The 14,079-nt window shown below is 37.0% G+C and overlaps 1 protein-coding gene across 1 annotated transcript in view; it reads right to left on the reverse strand.

The window, feature by feature from the left end:
* Positions 1 to 14,079, reverse strand: part of dcc (DCC netrin 1 receptor) — a 165,531-nt gene that overhangs the window by 25,051 nt on the left and 126,401 nt on the right. The window contains exons 17-25 of the mRNA XM_067408279.1: positions 12,840 to 12,981; positions 12,118 to 12,228; positions 9,657 to 9,851; positions 7,296 to 7,391; positions 5,252 to 5,490; positions 4,945 to 5,083; positions 3,277 to 3,384; positions 2,739 to 2,933; positions 1,046 to 1,078 (exon numbers count right to left, since the gene is read on the reverse strand). Coding sequence (XP_067264380.1) covers positions 1,046 to 1,078; positions 2,739 to 2,933; positions 3,277 to 3,384; positions 4,945 to 5,083; positions 5,252 to 5,490; positions 7,296 to 7,391; positions 9,657 to 9,851; positions 12,118 to 12,228; positions 12,840 to 12,981 — 1,258 coding nt within the window. The remainder of the gene's footprint in view (positions 1 to 1,045; positions 1,079 to 2,738; positions 2,934 to 3,276; positions 3,385 to 4,944; positions 5,084 to 5,251; positions 5,491 to 7,295; positions 7,392 to 9,656; positions 9,852 to 12,117; positions 12,229 to 12,839; positions 12,982 to 14,079) is intronic.

Raw genomic sequence — 14,079 nt, forward strand, 5'->3', positions numbered from 1 at the left:
GGCGATACCACCAGCGGGCTTAAGGAAACCTGTGCATGACTGAGCTTGGTGGCGATTGCATGAATCTCCTACAAGGAGTACTTATAAACTCAGAACCTGATTATTCAAAAAACACAATATATGTTTTTGTCAAAAGGTGGCGCTATAGAGTCCCTCCTCCCCACCCATTTCTAAGGCTTCACCCATGTCTACTGACCAACAACTTGTGTGTCGAGTTTCATGCAATTTGAAGCATGCTAAGAGCGTCAAAAATACCCAAGAATATTATTAAAGTTTGATTTTGATGTGTTGCCATGGCAACAGTATAAGATATCAAGAATCCTTTCGCGGGTCTACATTCGCCATGTCTTGACATTATACTGAAAAATAAGAGTGCAATTTCAAAGCACTTCCTGTTACCAGTTGGTGGCACTATAACTTTGACTCACAATAGTCACATCCATGTGATCGGCCTTCTACAACAAACACACAGCTGAAGTTTCATCAAAATCAGTCAATGAATGCAGAAGTCCTGTTTCCCTTTTATCACCACAAATACATTGCCTCGCCACAGCTAAACCGTTTGAGATATCCAATATCCATCCACAATTTAGCATCCTCAATGTCTTGACTTTATGTTTAAAAAGTTTGGATTTAGCCTTTGGAGCAGTAGATAAAAATTGAGAGCTTGGTTAAAAAAAATCCACATTCAAACAAAAATCGCTGAATTCCTGTTGGTCGGAGCTAATGACTGTAAATTAGAAAGTTGTCCGGCTTAATGAGAACAATATGTTTGGTGACTGTAGGTAAAACTAACCCCCGACTTTAAACAAAAGGTGGCGCTATAGAGGCCCTCCTCCAAGGCTTTGCTCATGTCTACTGGCTGGCAACTCTGATGTGTGTGTCGAATTTCATGCAATTTGAAGCATATTAAGAGCCTCAGAATGCGTTGCCATGACAACAGTATACAAGATATCAAGAATCCTTTCACAGGTGTGCATCTGCGGTGTCTTGACATTATTCTGACGAAGACTGATTCAAATCAAAGTTTGTTTCAATGCCTTACCTTGATCATTGGCCATCTTATCCGGATGCTCAACTAGAAGAAAACAGAGAACGAGACTGTCAGTGTGTGACAACATTACCAGTGAAGATAGGGTTAACAGGTTAAAGCACTAGTGATCCTTGAATTGAAACTCAACAGTCTACTGAAGGACACAGAGCAGCTGAACGACAGCAGCACTTCATGTTTATCAGATTTCATCACAGAAATAATATAGTAATGAGTTTCTCTAGTTCAGTGGCTTTCGAGTCTGTTGGTTCGGGGTCAAAGGTCACGCCAGCAGCTGTTCAGTGTGACGGTGAATGTGGGCGACCAGCAGACCAGCGAGACCCGCTTCACTTTAACCCTGCGCTGATGAAGATTTATGATGCGTCCACTGACCCTCACACAAACGAACAGATCATAATTAATGTCAAACACCACATGCTGTGATGAGGCTCTCGCTAATGAACCGATGCCAAGACATTTATAATAAACACCATAAACATAAGAAACGACACAACAGTCGACGTCTATGCTGATTCCACTGCTGCAGCTGCTGCTTACAGAGAGCGGCTCGTTAACGGGCTGATATTTAGATTTGCTGAATGACAGATATCTACTAAAAACAGCCTCGATTAGAGATACAAATATGACAGTTTTTATAGTGAATACATGTTTCAAGTGAATAACAATAATATTTTATTATTATTTATATACGATTATAGTTTTTATTACTATTTTGAATGGACTTTTAGTTTTCCATTTTAACTTTAATATATGTTTGTGTCAACTTTTAATAGTTTTTGTACTTTTTAGGTTTAATCAATTAAGTGATTAAATTTATTTTTAGTTGAAGTTTTTCATCTAGTATTTTCATCTAGTTTTAGTTAGCAATAATAACCTCAATATTATGTAAATAAAGTGTCTAATTAATTACAAAAATGTGTACATGCACAAGTGTAATGATGTATATTTGTACTTATTTTAGTACTTCAACTTACACTTATTTCAATTTCTATTTTTTTTTTTGTGGAAGTTTTTCATCTTGCATTTCATTTCAATTTTATTTCAGCTTTATTTCAATTAACAAAAATGTTTTTATTAGTTTTTATTCTTTTTAAATGTCACTATTTAGGTTTGATAGTAGGTTTAATAAATTTAGTGCTTAAATTTAAACTTATTTTAGTTTCTAATTTTCTTTTAGTTGAAGTTTTTCATCTAGTATTTTCATCTAGCAAAAAAAAGTTTTAGTTAACAATAATAATCTCAATATTGTGTAAAAAAAGTGTCTAATTAATTATAAAAATGTGTACATGTATATTTGTGCAAATTTTAGTACATTTTAGTACTTCAACTTACACTTATTTCAGTTTCTGTTTTTTTTCATCTAATATTTTATTTTAGTGTTATTTCAATTAACACATTTTTAAAATAATTTTAGTGATGTAAAATGAACTAATTTATTTTAAAAATTGTGTACATCTCAACTGCTGTCATTAAACTGTATTTATGTCTATATGAGGAGGCAATCCCAGAATGCACTGTAATGCAAAACTATTAATGAATTCAATATATATAACTGAGCATATTTTGAGTATTTTTATGCAGTTTTCTTCAGCATGTTCACATCAGACAGAGATGGATCCGAGGATCCGTGTGTCATTACTTCACGGCTCAGAAGGAAGCTCCCTATGTAGACGGCACAGCGGCTCACCTTTAGAGGTCCTGTACTGCACAGGGTCCGACAGCGGCCCCACTCCTTTGGCGTTCTTGGCCTGGATGCGGAAGTAGTAGACGGTGTCCAGGTTGAGGTCCATGACCTGGTGCGTGAGCCGGTCTCCAGCGATGGACTCCATCACCCAGTCGTCGATGGGCATGTTCTTGTCCAGAGTGTAGTACAGAATATAACCTGACAGAGATAACCAGGGTCAAACCACCACTGCTGGTCAAGAGCTTCGCTCAGAGCTGCTAGGTTAAAGGTCAAATCTTAGCAGGCGGCTAATGAGGGCGTGATATAAAGACACGCGAGGGGTTTTTAAATGTCACGAGAGAAACTCTTAATGTGAGTCTGTGTTCAAAAACGCCTGGAATGATAACGATCCTAATGAAGATCAGGATTAAACAGCAGTAGTTCAGGAGAAATGATGTTTTTCCTGTGAATTAAGTTGATTTTTTGGCAGATAGACAGTGAACGACATTGTTAACGGTATTGTTCAATTGTTGGTCATGTGTTTGATCATCAGGATTCTCACCTGTGATTCGTCCGTTGGCCTCCAGCGGCGGCTGCCAGCTAATGAGAATGGCTCGTGGACGTCCCTCTCGGCCAATCACAGTCAGGTCCTTCGGGGCGGAGCTTGGCGCTGACCAATGGAAAGAGAGAGTTTGTGCCTCTTGATGATGAGCAGATATTTAAGTCCAGCGCTAATTAAACAGCATAATTAACTGCGGTTCTGCACAGATGCGAGTCCCGTGATCCTGACGTTCACAGTGATTAATGTGTGTGTTTCTGGAGGGAGCACAGTCTCACATCACAGTATGAGTCATTTCATTAATGTGTGAGTAATTATTCACCCACACCGAGTCATCATATTTCCTAATTATTTTGTCAGCTGAAGCCCTCTGAGCTCAAATATTTTCTTGGAGTCCCTCTGACATTTGACGTTAATATTTCAATAATTTATCAACATTTTCGCATGTTCACGGTTCCCTGACGTCGGTTAATGGTCACATGACATGCAGGTGAAAACATAAAAAAAATCATTTTGATTGTTTTCATTTTTAAAATGATTAATTAATTTGAATTATTTTTTGTGATTTTTTTATTTTCATTGTTTTTATTTTTTTTATGATTTATTCATTTTAATTGGACATTTTTCTGATTTAATTTTGATTGTTTTATTTAGATTGTGTTTATTTTAAAATTATTCATGAATTTTAATTTGACATTTTCTAATTTAATTTTTAGTATTTTATTTTGATTGTATTTATTCTAATTTGATTTATTAATTTTAATTTGACATTTTCTAATTTAATTTTTAGTATTTTATTTTAATAGTTTTTATTTTAAAATTATTTATTAAGTTTAATATGGTATTTTTATGATTTAATTATTAGTGTTTTATTTTGATAGTTTTTATTTGAAAAATATTTATTAATTTTCATTCTTTTTTTGTGATTTCTTTTATTTTTATTGTTTTTATTATTTTTAATGATTTATTAATTTTAATTTATCATTTTATGATTAAATGTTTAGTGTTTTATTTTGATTATTATTTCAAAATGATTTATTCATTTTAATTGGACATTTTTCTGTTTTAATTTTGATTGTTTTATTTAGATTGTTTTTATTTTAAAATTATTCATTAATTTTAATTTGACATTTTCTAATTTAATTTTTAGTATTTTATTTTGATTGTATTTATTTTAGTTTGACATTTTATAATTGTATTTTTAGTATTTTATTTTGATTATATTTATTTCAAAATGATTTATTAATTTTATGTTGACATTTTTATGATTTAATTTTTTGGTGTTGATAGTTTTCATTTTATGTTAATTTGACATTTTTATGATTTATTATTATTTTTTTAATTATTCATTAATTTTAATTTGACTTTTTTACGATTTAATTTTCAATCAGCTTTTTTTTTATGATTTATTTAATTATTAGCTTATTATAGTTTGGAAAATCCTGGTCTATAGTATCAATTTATTGTTATTTATGGTTAAAATACTTATTTTAGTTGGCAACTCACTGAAAAACATTACAAAAGAAAGGTGCTTTATTCCATTTGATTATTTTCACTTGGATCTTGATGAACTCAATCGGTAAGGGTGGATATTTCTGCTCTTGCACAGTATAAACTGTCGTACACACACCGTTTGTACACTTATAAGCAGACGGAGAAGTGTGTTTGTACCTGCTTCATAGGTGGTGGCGTGTGCCGTCATACTCCATGTGCTGGACTTGCGGCCTTTGGTCACCATGACTGAGAACTCATACATGGTGTTGGGCTTCAGAGCCGTGACGGTGTGACTGAGTGCCGTCGTATCCGCCGACTGACCACAACACACACACACACACATACACACACACACACGTCACATCAAGAACAAGGCGATTCTTTGCAATATCTCACACAAAAAACATCTGATCTGATTCTAAGGTTGTATACCATGGTACAGGCTAATTCCTACATCAGTTTACCATGGTCTTCTGGTGTTCACCTTGTATTTGCCGCTGGTGGAGTGGCTGGTCTTCCACTTGACGGAGTAGTAGCGCACCTCAGACGACTTCTGGTTCTTGGGGATGGAGTTGTCGGCCCAGCTGACCCGCACCGAGTCGGAGGTGAGCGGCACGGCCTGAACACCTACGGGAGGAATCATGGGCGTGGAGGTGTCTGGGACAGGGGTGGGGAATTTATCAAACAGATGGAACAGATCGTCATCGGATGGGTCTGAGGGGTCTGAGGTGTGAGTGAGTTCAGGGTTATGCATTTCATGTCCGAGAGACCAAATCATAAGTGACCGGAGATGAGAGCGGACAGGAGGAATAAAGGAGGGAAATGGAGTGACAGAGAGAGAGAAAAGAAGAACATTGAGCTCTAGATAGCGACACAAACAGGTAAAGATGAAGAGATACACCGTAAAAAGTGGTAACCTGCAATTAAAGCATCATTTCTTCCTGATGAATCCACAAAAATGAGTTTTGTTGGTATAAATGGATGTATTTAGGTTGATTTAGCAATATTAAATGATATATTGAACCAGTTCATTTACATGTTACAATATAGAAAATCTTTCATGTTTATTTCAATTCTTTGTAATTAATTGCAAAATTTCTACACATTTTTTTCTTCAGTGTATCATTTTTAGGTTACCATTTTTTAGTGCACAAGGAGAATCTCAGGAAACATGAACGATATTTCAACACAAAATCAACAGAAAAATATCAAATTAGTTTCTGCAAGAAGAAAACTGATGTTCTTCCTCAGTGTTTCTGTTTGTTTTCCAGCACAAATATCTAAACATTCTTAAATCAAGAAACATTTACTGGAGAAGAGAAATGACTGAAGATATAAAGATTTGATTAATGAAAAATGACAAGAAAAAACATGTTTCAAAAAGATAGGTCCTTCTGATGACATGTAGATGGAGAAGAGAAGCGGTCCCAGCACTGAGCCCTGAGGAACTCCAGCGGATAGTTTATCTTTCTGACTCCATTGGCAGATATTTGCTCTTGTTTTAAGCACAAACTCACTTCATTTTGATGCATTTTTCATTAATCAAGTCCTAATATCTTCAGTCATTTTTCTTCAGTAAATGCATCTTGATTTTAAGAATATTTAATTTTGGAAAATAAGACAAAAATATTGAGAAATAACTTTTTTTTTTTGCAGTGCGAAAGACAATTTTGTGTTAAATATGCACAAAAATATGCTGATAAAATAAGCTTAATTTTCTTCATGCTAAATATAGCTTGTTTCTTGTGATTCTGCGGTGAAATACGAGTGTTCCTGCGAGATTCACCAAGTAAAGACGATAAATCTACAGTCTCACCTGAGAGACACAGAGGAAAGACAGTCAAGAAACAACTAACACACAGTCTATCATCATCAGACAAACACATCTCTATATCTGAGTGATTTATTCTGTCACTCATCAATCTTCATCAGGTGAGATATGAATCTGTCAGAGATATGAACACAAACTGATGGAGGTTTAAACCCTACGGAGACATCAGCCTTATAAGAAACTCATTGGTCCATAATGCAAAGTGATTGTGGACGAAATCAAGAGAAATGTAGATGACTTCATTGGGGTTCATATTAAGACGGTTGTTTTCAGAGCAGAGCACGAATGAAACTCAAGAGACGCTGATGAAACAGGCTGTGTTTGTGAATGTCAACAAGCTTTCACGAGTCAGAACAGACCAAGATTCTGTTTGATGATATAAAACACAGCAACATCTCACGGCTGGTGACTCTGGAGAAAGATTGAAATGATTTTGATTCATTCCCAGAGACAGGGAACGTTCTCTCAAGGTTCACTCAAAATTATGAACAAAAGTTCTTCCAGTAACGTTAATACAACGTTCATTCAGAGTTATCTGGTCTTTAATAATGTCATTAAAACATTTCAGAATGTTCCGAGAACATTCAAAAGTAAAGCTTCCATAATGTTTCTTTAACGTTCCCTAAACATTTTTAAAACATTAAAAACATTTTAAACATTAAATATAAAATAGGCATGATTTCCTCCAGTGACCCACCTGACATGGATCTGGTCACGGCGCTCTCGTATAGAGGAACTCCTTCGCCGGCGTTATTGAAGGCCTTCAGCGAGATCACGTAATGAGAGCTGGGCTCTGAAAACACACACACACATGATTTTAATCTGGTGCACAAGAGATTCTGCAAAAGTACAAGCATTTAAAATGAGTCATAATATCATAAGAAATACTGATGATAATAGCAACAACAACATCTGTATCTGAGATCTGCTCGACCGTCTCCAGCAGTGCTGGGCTGATTTCATTCAGAGGGTGTAATTGATCAAGGCTTTTAGATTCATCTCTTTGTATCTGTATGAAATCTCTGAACAAAGAAAGAGAAGATGCTCTTTTCCTCTTTCCATTTGTTTCTCCTTTCCTTCTGGGCAGCCGCTCTCTCGTCGGCAGATTGGGTTCAATATCGCTGCCATGGTAACCTGTGGATTCCATGTGAAATATTGATAAGGACGTGGCCTTATTTTTGTCCAGAATGGAGGTAAGAGGAGGCCAGATCAGCCGGGCAGAAAGGCTCTAACGGTTAGAGAACAAAGGAGACCGCAGGTGAGAATTTCACCACGATTTCGAGATCCAGCAGCTCTCGGCACACGGCTGACGAAACCAACGCAGCTTTAATGAATGTGACGAGGGAGTGCTAAACTCCTCTTGACATCAGATTTTCTGGGTAATCACAGAAAAATAGAATAAATTAAACATTAGCGTGCTCTAACTCAGGGGAGCGTGTTTGATCTTGAACAAACTCTCATTACGTATTCATGATCACTGAACTAACCGCACCTTCTTATGAATATTAAAATCTGCGATTTGTCATTGCGTTTTTTGTCATTCGACTGCAGATGAAATTCAATTTACACCTCACTTGTTTTCATATTAGTTGCCTTTAAATAAAACATGATATTCTTCATAATGAATAAGCGAAAGCCAATTTAAAAGAGTAATTTCATTAAATGAATTCAATTCACAGCACTTCTAATAACAATCATACCTTTCACACTGCAAAAAATGATGTTCTTCCTCTGTGTTTTTGTCTAGTTTTCCAGTACAAATAAAGAAAATACAGCTGCGAGCAGCAATTATCAGGGTTCAGGTGCTTTTTCAGGCCTTTTCAAGCAGATGCGTAAAAAGGTATTATGTTTTATTTAGCAAGCATGTAACCAATTAGATCATAGATGGAAAAGACCATTTACAGCCAATGCAGGCAATTTACCAAGTGCAAAATTACGGTTTATAAAGCTTTTAAACAGTTATTGAGGTCGAGCCAAAAAACCAGTTGGTTTGCAATATTTAACGAACAATTCGATGGACAGCGGCGGTCCTAGAGGCAAAGTTGCTCGGAATGAGGAGTTGAGAATGTTGTGGGTGTGATCTTTTACACACGTGAAAAATGCGAAGGCGCCCCCCCGGTGGCCGTTAACCTTGTCTGATTGCTGCTCAAACTTCATTGGCCGATGGCGGCCATGGTTTTTTTGAGATGCATCAATGTCCTCATACACAATCATGACACTTCAGATGAAGACACTGCATGCCAATTTTCAGGTCGATTGGACTAACGGTAAAGTAGTTATAGCCATTTTCATGTTTTTTTTCCCTATTATAGCACCACCAAGTGGCCAGTTGCTGCATGCTTTTTCAGGTGACCACGGAATTAGCTCTTACACAGGTGTGCCAAGTTTGGTGAAAATATCTAATTACGTTCACGAGTTATAGCCATTTTAGTAAAAATGGCTCCGCCCACTTCGAACGTTTTGGTGCCCCTTAGAGACCGTGAACTGGAATTTCACCTTTTTCACCCCTATTGACAATCAGACTCCAGAGAATCTCAATGCACTGGTTTAGTTCTGATCAGGTCAAAAACACAAGACTAGTTCGCAAAAGTAGTTTTTTCGAAAATTTCGCCAAGAACAATGAGCATATCCGAGGCATGTATCTTGAGCGAAGGATTCCAACGATATACTTTTGAGCGCTGTAGCGCCCCCGTCAGGCCGATCGGGGCGAGCCTTGGTGACGTTGTAGACGGTGTGAGTACTACCAGCCTTCAAAGTTTCAAGTCTCTACGACTTACGGTTTGGTCTGCCTGATCACTTTTAGAGATCCTTGGAAATTTAACAATCACAACAGAGTTTCAGAGACACACACTTGAACCCCTAAAAACAAACATCTGCAAAATGGAGTCAGAAAAATAATCATGTTTTCACTTTGAATCAAGAATGTTTTTCTGATTCCATTAGAAGCACAATCTCACTTCATTTTTATACATTTTTCATTAATCAAGTCTTAATATCTTCAGTCATTGTTCTTCTCCAGTAAATGTATTTTGATTGACTAGAGTCTGTTGTTCCTCACCAAGGTTCTCGATGGAGTAGTAGCGCTGTTTGCTGTCCACTCTCACAGTCTCGGCGTACGGGCTGCCCACTCCATAGCCAATGATGTATCCCCGTACTAAGATGTTGGGGTTCAGCGGGGGCGTCCAGCTCATGATGATGCTGTTGGGCAGCGGACGCACATGCAAAGAGCTCGGCTGGTTTGGAACTTGAGTTTCTACATTAGAGAGAACAGAGAAAGTTCAAACGAGCTCATTGGTCAGTGGGTTTCAACAAGTTCCTCAAATCACACTCTTGTGCTGTAGAGACATCAGAGCAAATCACCTCCAGTCACAACCCTACTGAGAACGAGATTAAACTGAGTTGGGAAACAGGATTTGTAAGAAAGAAGGTAGAATTAAAGTAAAAATTTAAAATAAAATTAGATTAACTGATGGATGTATGGATGGATGACGTGAACAACAGACAGACAGATAGATCTCTGTCCTCTTCCTCACATGAACGGTTGTTGCTACTCTGGGAGTTTTTATTTTGAAAATCATTTCATTTACTCTCTTCTCGTCTAAGAGCACGAAGCGTCGACTCCTTCAGCGTTTACGCAGCTCGACACACGCTGCCGGTGTTCTCCTACATCAATGCTCGCTCTCGTAATTGTCTTTCCCTCAGGCAGTTATAGGGAACCACAGAGAATCTCTGATTAATGAGTCGCTCAAACCACCAAACTAGAGTGAAGTTCAGCCAGGTGCTGATCAAACCTCACGCCACGCGTTTGATCCGCAGAAGGAAACATGTATCGTTCAAAGCTGACATTCTCGCGTGGAACAAAGTCTTCAAAGCGTTCCATTAGAACAGACGATTCAGGCGCTCTGCGTCGAGTTGAAAGATATTGTAAATGTCAAACACATCTTCATCTATTACATGCCAAATGATGTGCGCTTTAAACTTTCATTGTCTCTGCCTGTTCAGACTAAACTCAGACACACTGCAGCCAGACGTATCGATTCTCTGCTTAAACCGTTTCCTCTCACCGCGGGACATGCGTGACTTACCCGGGCCTCTCTTCAGCTCCTGTACCCTGTGGCTACGTCTCAATCCACACATTAGCTCAACAGTAAGCGCACTGTCTAGGGAATCGGGCATTTCTAGGCCGGTTACAAGGTCAGACTCATCCTGAAACGTTTGCTCACTAGACATTCCTCGTTTCAGGTCACTGAATAATCACCGAATCCCAGTGTTTAGTGAATACGGTCCTTACTAATGGAAGCCCATTTACTCCACATGAGAACATGCTTCTGTAAATCATAATTATGACACACAATTCGAAATTCATAAAGTCTCATAAAGTCATTTATGAGATTAAGTCATAATTATGACATAAAACATCAAAAATATGACATACCATGAAATTGATTTAAAAAAAAAAATCATAATTATGACATTAAAATGTCAAAATTAGAACACAAGTCAAAGTTCCAACTTAAAAAGTCAATTATGACAAAGTCGAAATTATGACACTGCCTGAGATGAAAAATCGAAATTGTGACTTAACTCAAATGTGACACAAAAAGTCAAAATATTTTCAACGTTTTCTTTGGATTTCAGTTTTGAGTTTCCTTTCATAATTATGAATTATGTAATAATTTTGAGTTTTTAATTTCATTAGATTTTTAAAGTCATAATGTATCTCATATTTTAAACTTTTTTATTTTATAATTACTTTTAATTTAGTCAGAAAATATTTTATCTCACAATTTAAACTTTTTAATCTCATAATTCCAAGTTTTTATAATATATTATGATTTATAATATGTAATTATGACTTAGTGTCATAATTCCAACTTTTTATCTCATAATTATAACTTATCTCATATTTATGACTGTCATACATTCAACTTTTTATCTCAATTATGACTCATAATTTTGACTTTCTCATAATTTAAACTTTTTATCTCATAATTATGACAGTGTGGCAAAACTGACTTTTATGTTAATTTCAACTTATCTCATAATTAATTTTTTTTATCTAAACTTTTTATCTCCTAATTATGACTGTCAACATTTAGTTTTTCTCATAATTTCGACATTTTATCTCACAATTATGAGTGTCATAATTTTGACTTTTTTATCTCACAATTTCACATTTTTCTCATAATTATGACTTAGTGTGTCATAATTTCGACTTTTCATGTCATAATACTGAAATGCCATAATTAGTAATGCCACATGCTGGTGACCCTTCTGGTCAAAACAGTTTAAATGCAATGAGATCTCAAACAGGTGTAACGTTTGACACACGGTTTGAATCACTGATTCTAAACAAATGATTCACAAAGATTTCAACGCTTCACGAAGCAGTGCTTCCAAAGCGTCCATCACTAGTACCGAACCCCTCGAAAACCTTCAAAACAGACTGCCCTAAACACCTCAGGCCGGTTTATGCTGCCCTAAATTGTGTTGCATTGTGTGTTTGCAGCCATATTCACCGTCCAGGTCATTCTCTGGCGTCTCGGCCGTGTGCCACTCGCTGCTGGGACCCGTGCCATTGACCGTCATCGCTGCCACTTGGAAGCTGTACTGGCTGCCTTTCTCCAAACCTGTCAGACAATAAACAAAGAGCGGGAGTCAGAGAAACAGAAAATAAGGTGTGTGTGTGTGTGTGTGTGTGATTATTATTTGCGATTCTAATTAGTAAACAGCAATCAGTGAAGGCGGCGAGGTAAACAAGGTCTCCAAACCTCATCTAAACAGATCAGGATGCATTTCCATCATGAGTAAAGATAAAAAAACGCAATTATGATAGTAGAGCGCTGTCATCCCTGAATACCCCGGAGTGTCAGGAATTAGCATAACACACTCCAACGGCACTGTGAAATGAATCCCTTCGGAAATAGCAACTTAGCGAGATATCCATCAAGGGAATAATGGAAATGAATATGATTTTCAAATAAATTCAGAAATCCTATTCAAATAAACACACATCTGTGCTTCCCGAAGCCCGGAGGACGACAAATCCGGTGTGATGTGTCCCATCGTGTGTCGACTTCTTAAACACGCATTGAATGCGTTCTAAAAACAATGTGTGCGACATGAGAAATGAGGGAATCTGCGTTCGGTCAGTCAGAAGAGAGGGAATGGATGTTCAGATTCATATCATAGAAAACATCTTGAACTAAAAGAGTTCGAAGGCACACGCAGACTGACGCACCGGTGAAGAGGTACCAGAGGTTGTTGGGTTCGATGGCCTCCTGTTCACCCCGTCGGCCCGTTTTGCGATGGCGGATCTTATATCCGGTGATGAATCCGTTCTGCATGTTAGCAGGCGGCGGCTGCCAGCTCACCTTGATGCTCTGAGACACAGACGGAGAAACATTTGTTAACGACAAATACAACATTACAAATAAACCACAGAATGACACAACTGACCAATCACACGCAGGCTAGGGTTCAAAAGACGTTCTAATGTCTGAGAAAGAAGGCTCTTCTGCTCACCAAGGCTGCATTTACTTGATCAAAAATACAGTAAAAATGTGAAATATTATTCCAGTTTAAAACAGTTGTTTTCTATGTGAATATATTGTAAACTTCAATTAGGGGTCTTAAGTTTTCTTCTTCCTCTTCTTCCGCTCGAGTCTATGGCAGAGAACCGTATGGTAAAAAGTTATGAAATTTGGCACACTGATAGAGGACAGTCTGAACTGTTTCCATAGCAAATTTGGATTCTCTACCTCAAACCCACTAGCGCCACCAACAGTTCAAACATTCACTCATGTTTATGCTTATAACTTTTGACATTTAAGTCTTAGAAACAAAATTCTTGTTTCCACAGATTCCATGGCTCGTGCAGATTCGAATGCATTTTCTTCATGAAAATTTTTCTGCCATTTTGAATTTTCCCCCAAAAAAAAAAAAAAACTTTTTCAAACTTTTCCTAGAGCGTTTGTCTAATTTGCACGAAATTTGGAATGTAGCATCTACTCAAACTCCAGACAAAAAGTTAAAAGATTTTTGATTGGTCAATCCGTTCTCGTATAGCGCATCAACAAATTTGATGGCGTGCCCGCAAAAATGGATTTGATGCTGTATCTTCGCAGTAATTTGGTGTATTGACACAAAATGGTATATGTCATTATAGGCATGAATTTGGGGTACATGCACAGAATCATCACAGCGCCACCTACTGGTGCCAAGATAGGAAAAATGGCTATTTTTGCTTATAACGTTTGAATACCTTGTCTTAAAATCATGAGGATCTCCTTAGATTCCTTGAGGCATGCCGAGTTGAATGTTATCCAATTTTCTTTGGTCAGCTATTTTTAATTTTGTCATAAAATGCTGTGTTTTATGAATGCATGAACATATCTTTATGAAACTTGGTATGATTCATTAAGGCCATGTTCTGAAAGGACCTGTAAAATTTTAGATTAGCACACCCTAGTGGTTAAGAG

The sequence above is a fragment of the Chanodichthys erythropterus genome, chromosome 13, assembly GCF_024489055.1.
Source record: "Chanodichthys erythropterus isolate Z2021 chromosome 13, ASM2448905v1, whole genome shotgun sequence".
NCBI lineage: Eukaryota > Metazoa > Chordata > Actinopteri > Cypriniformes > Xenocyprididae > Chanodichthys > Chanodichthys erythropterus.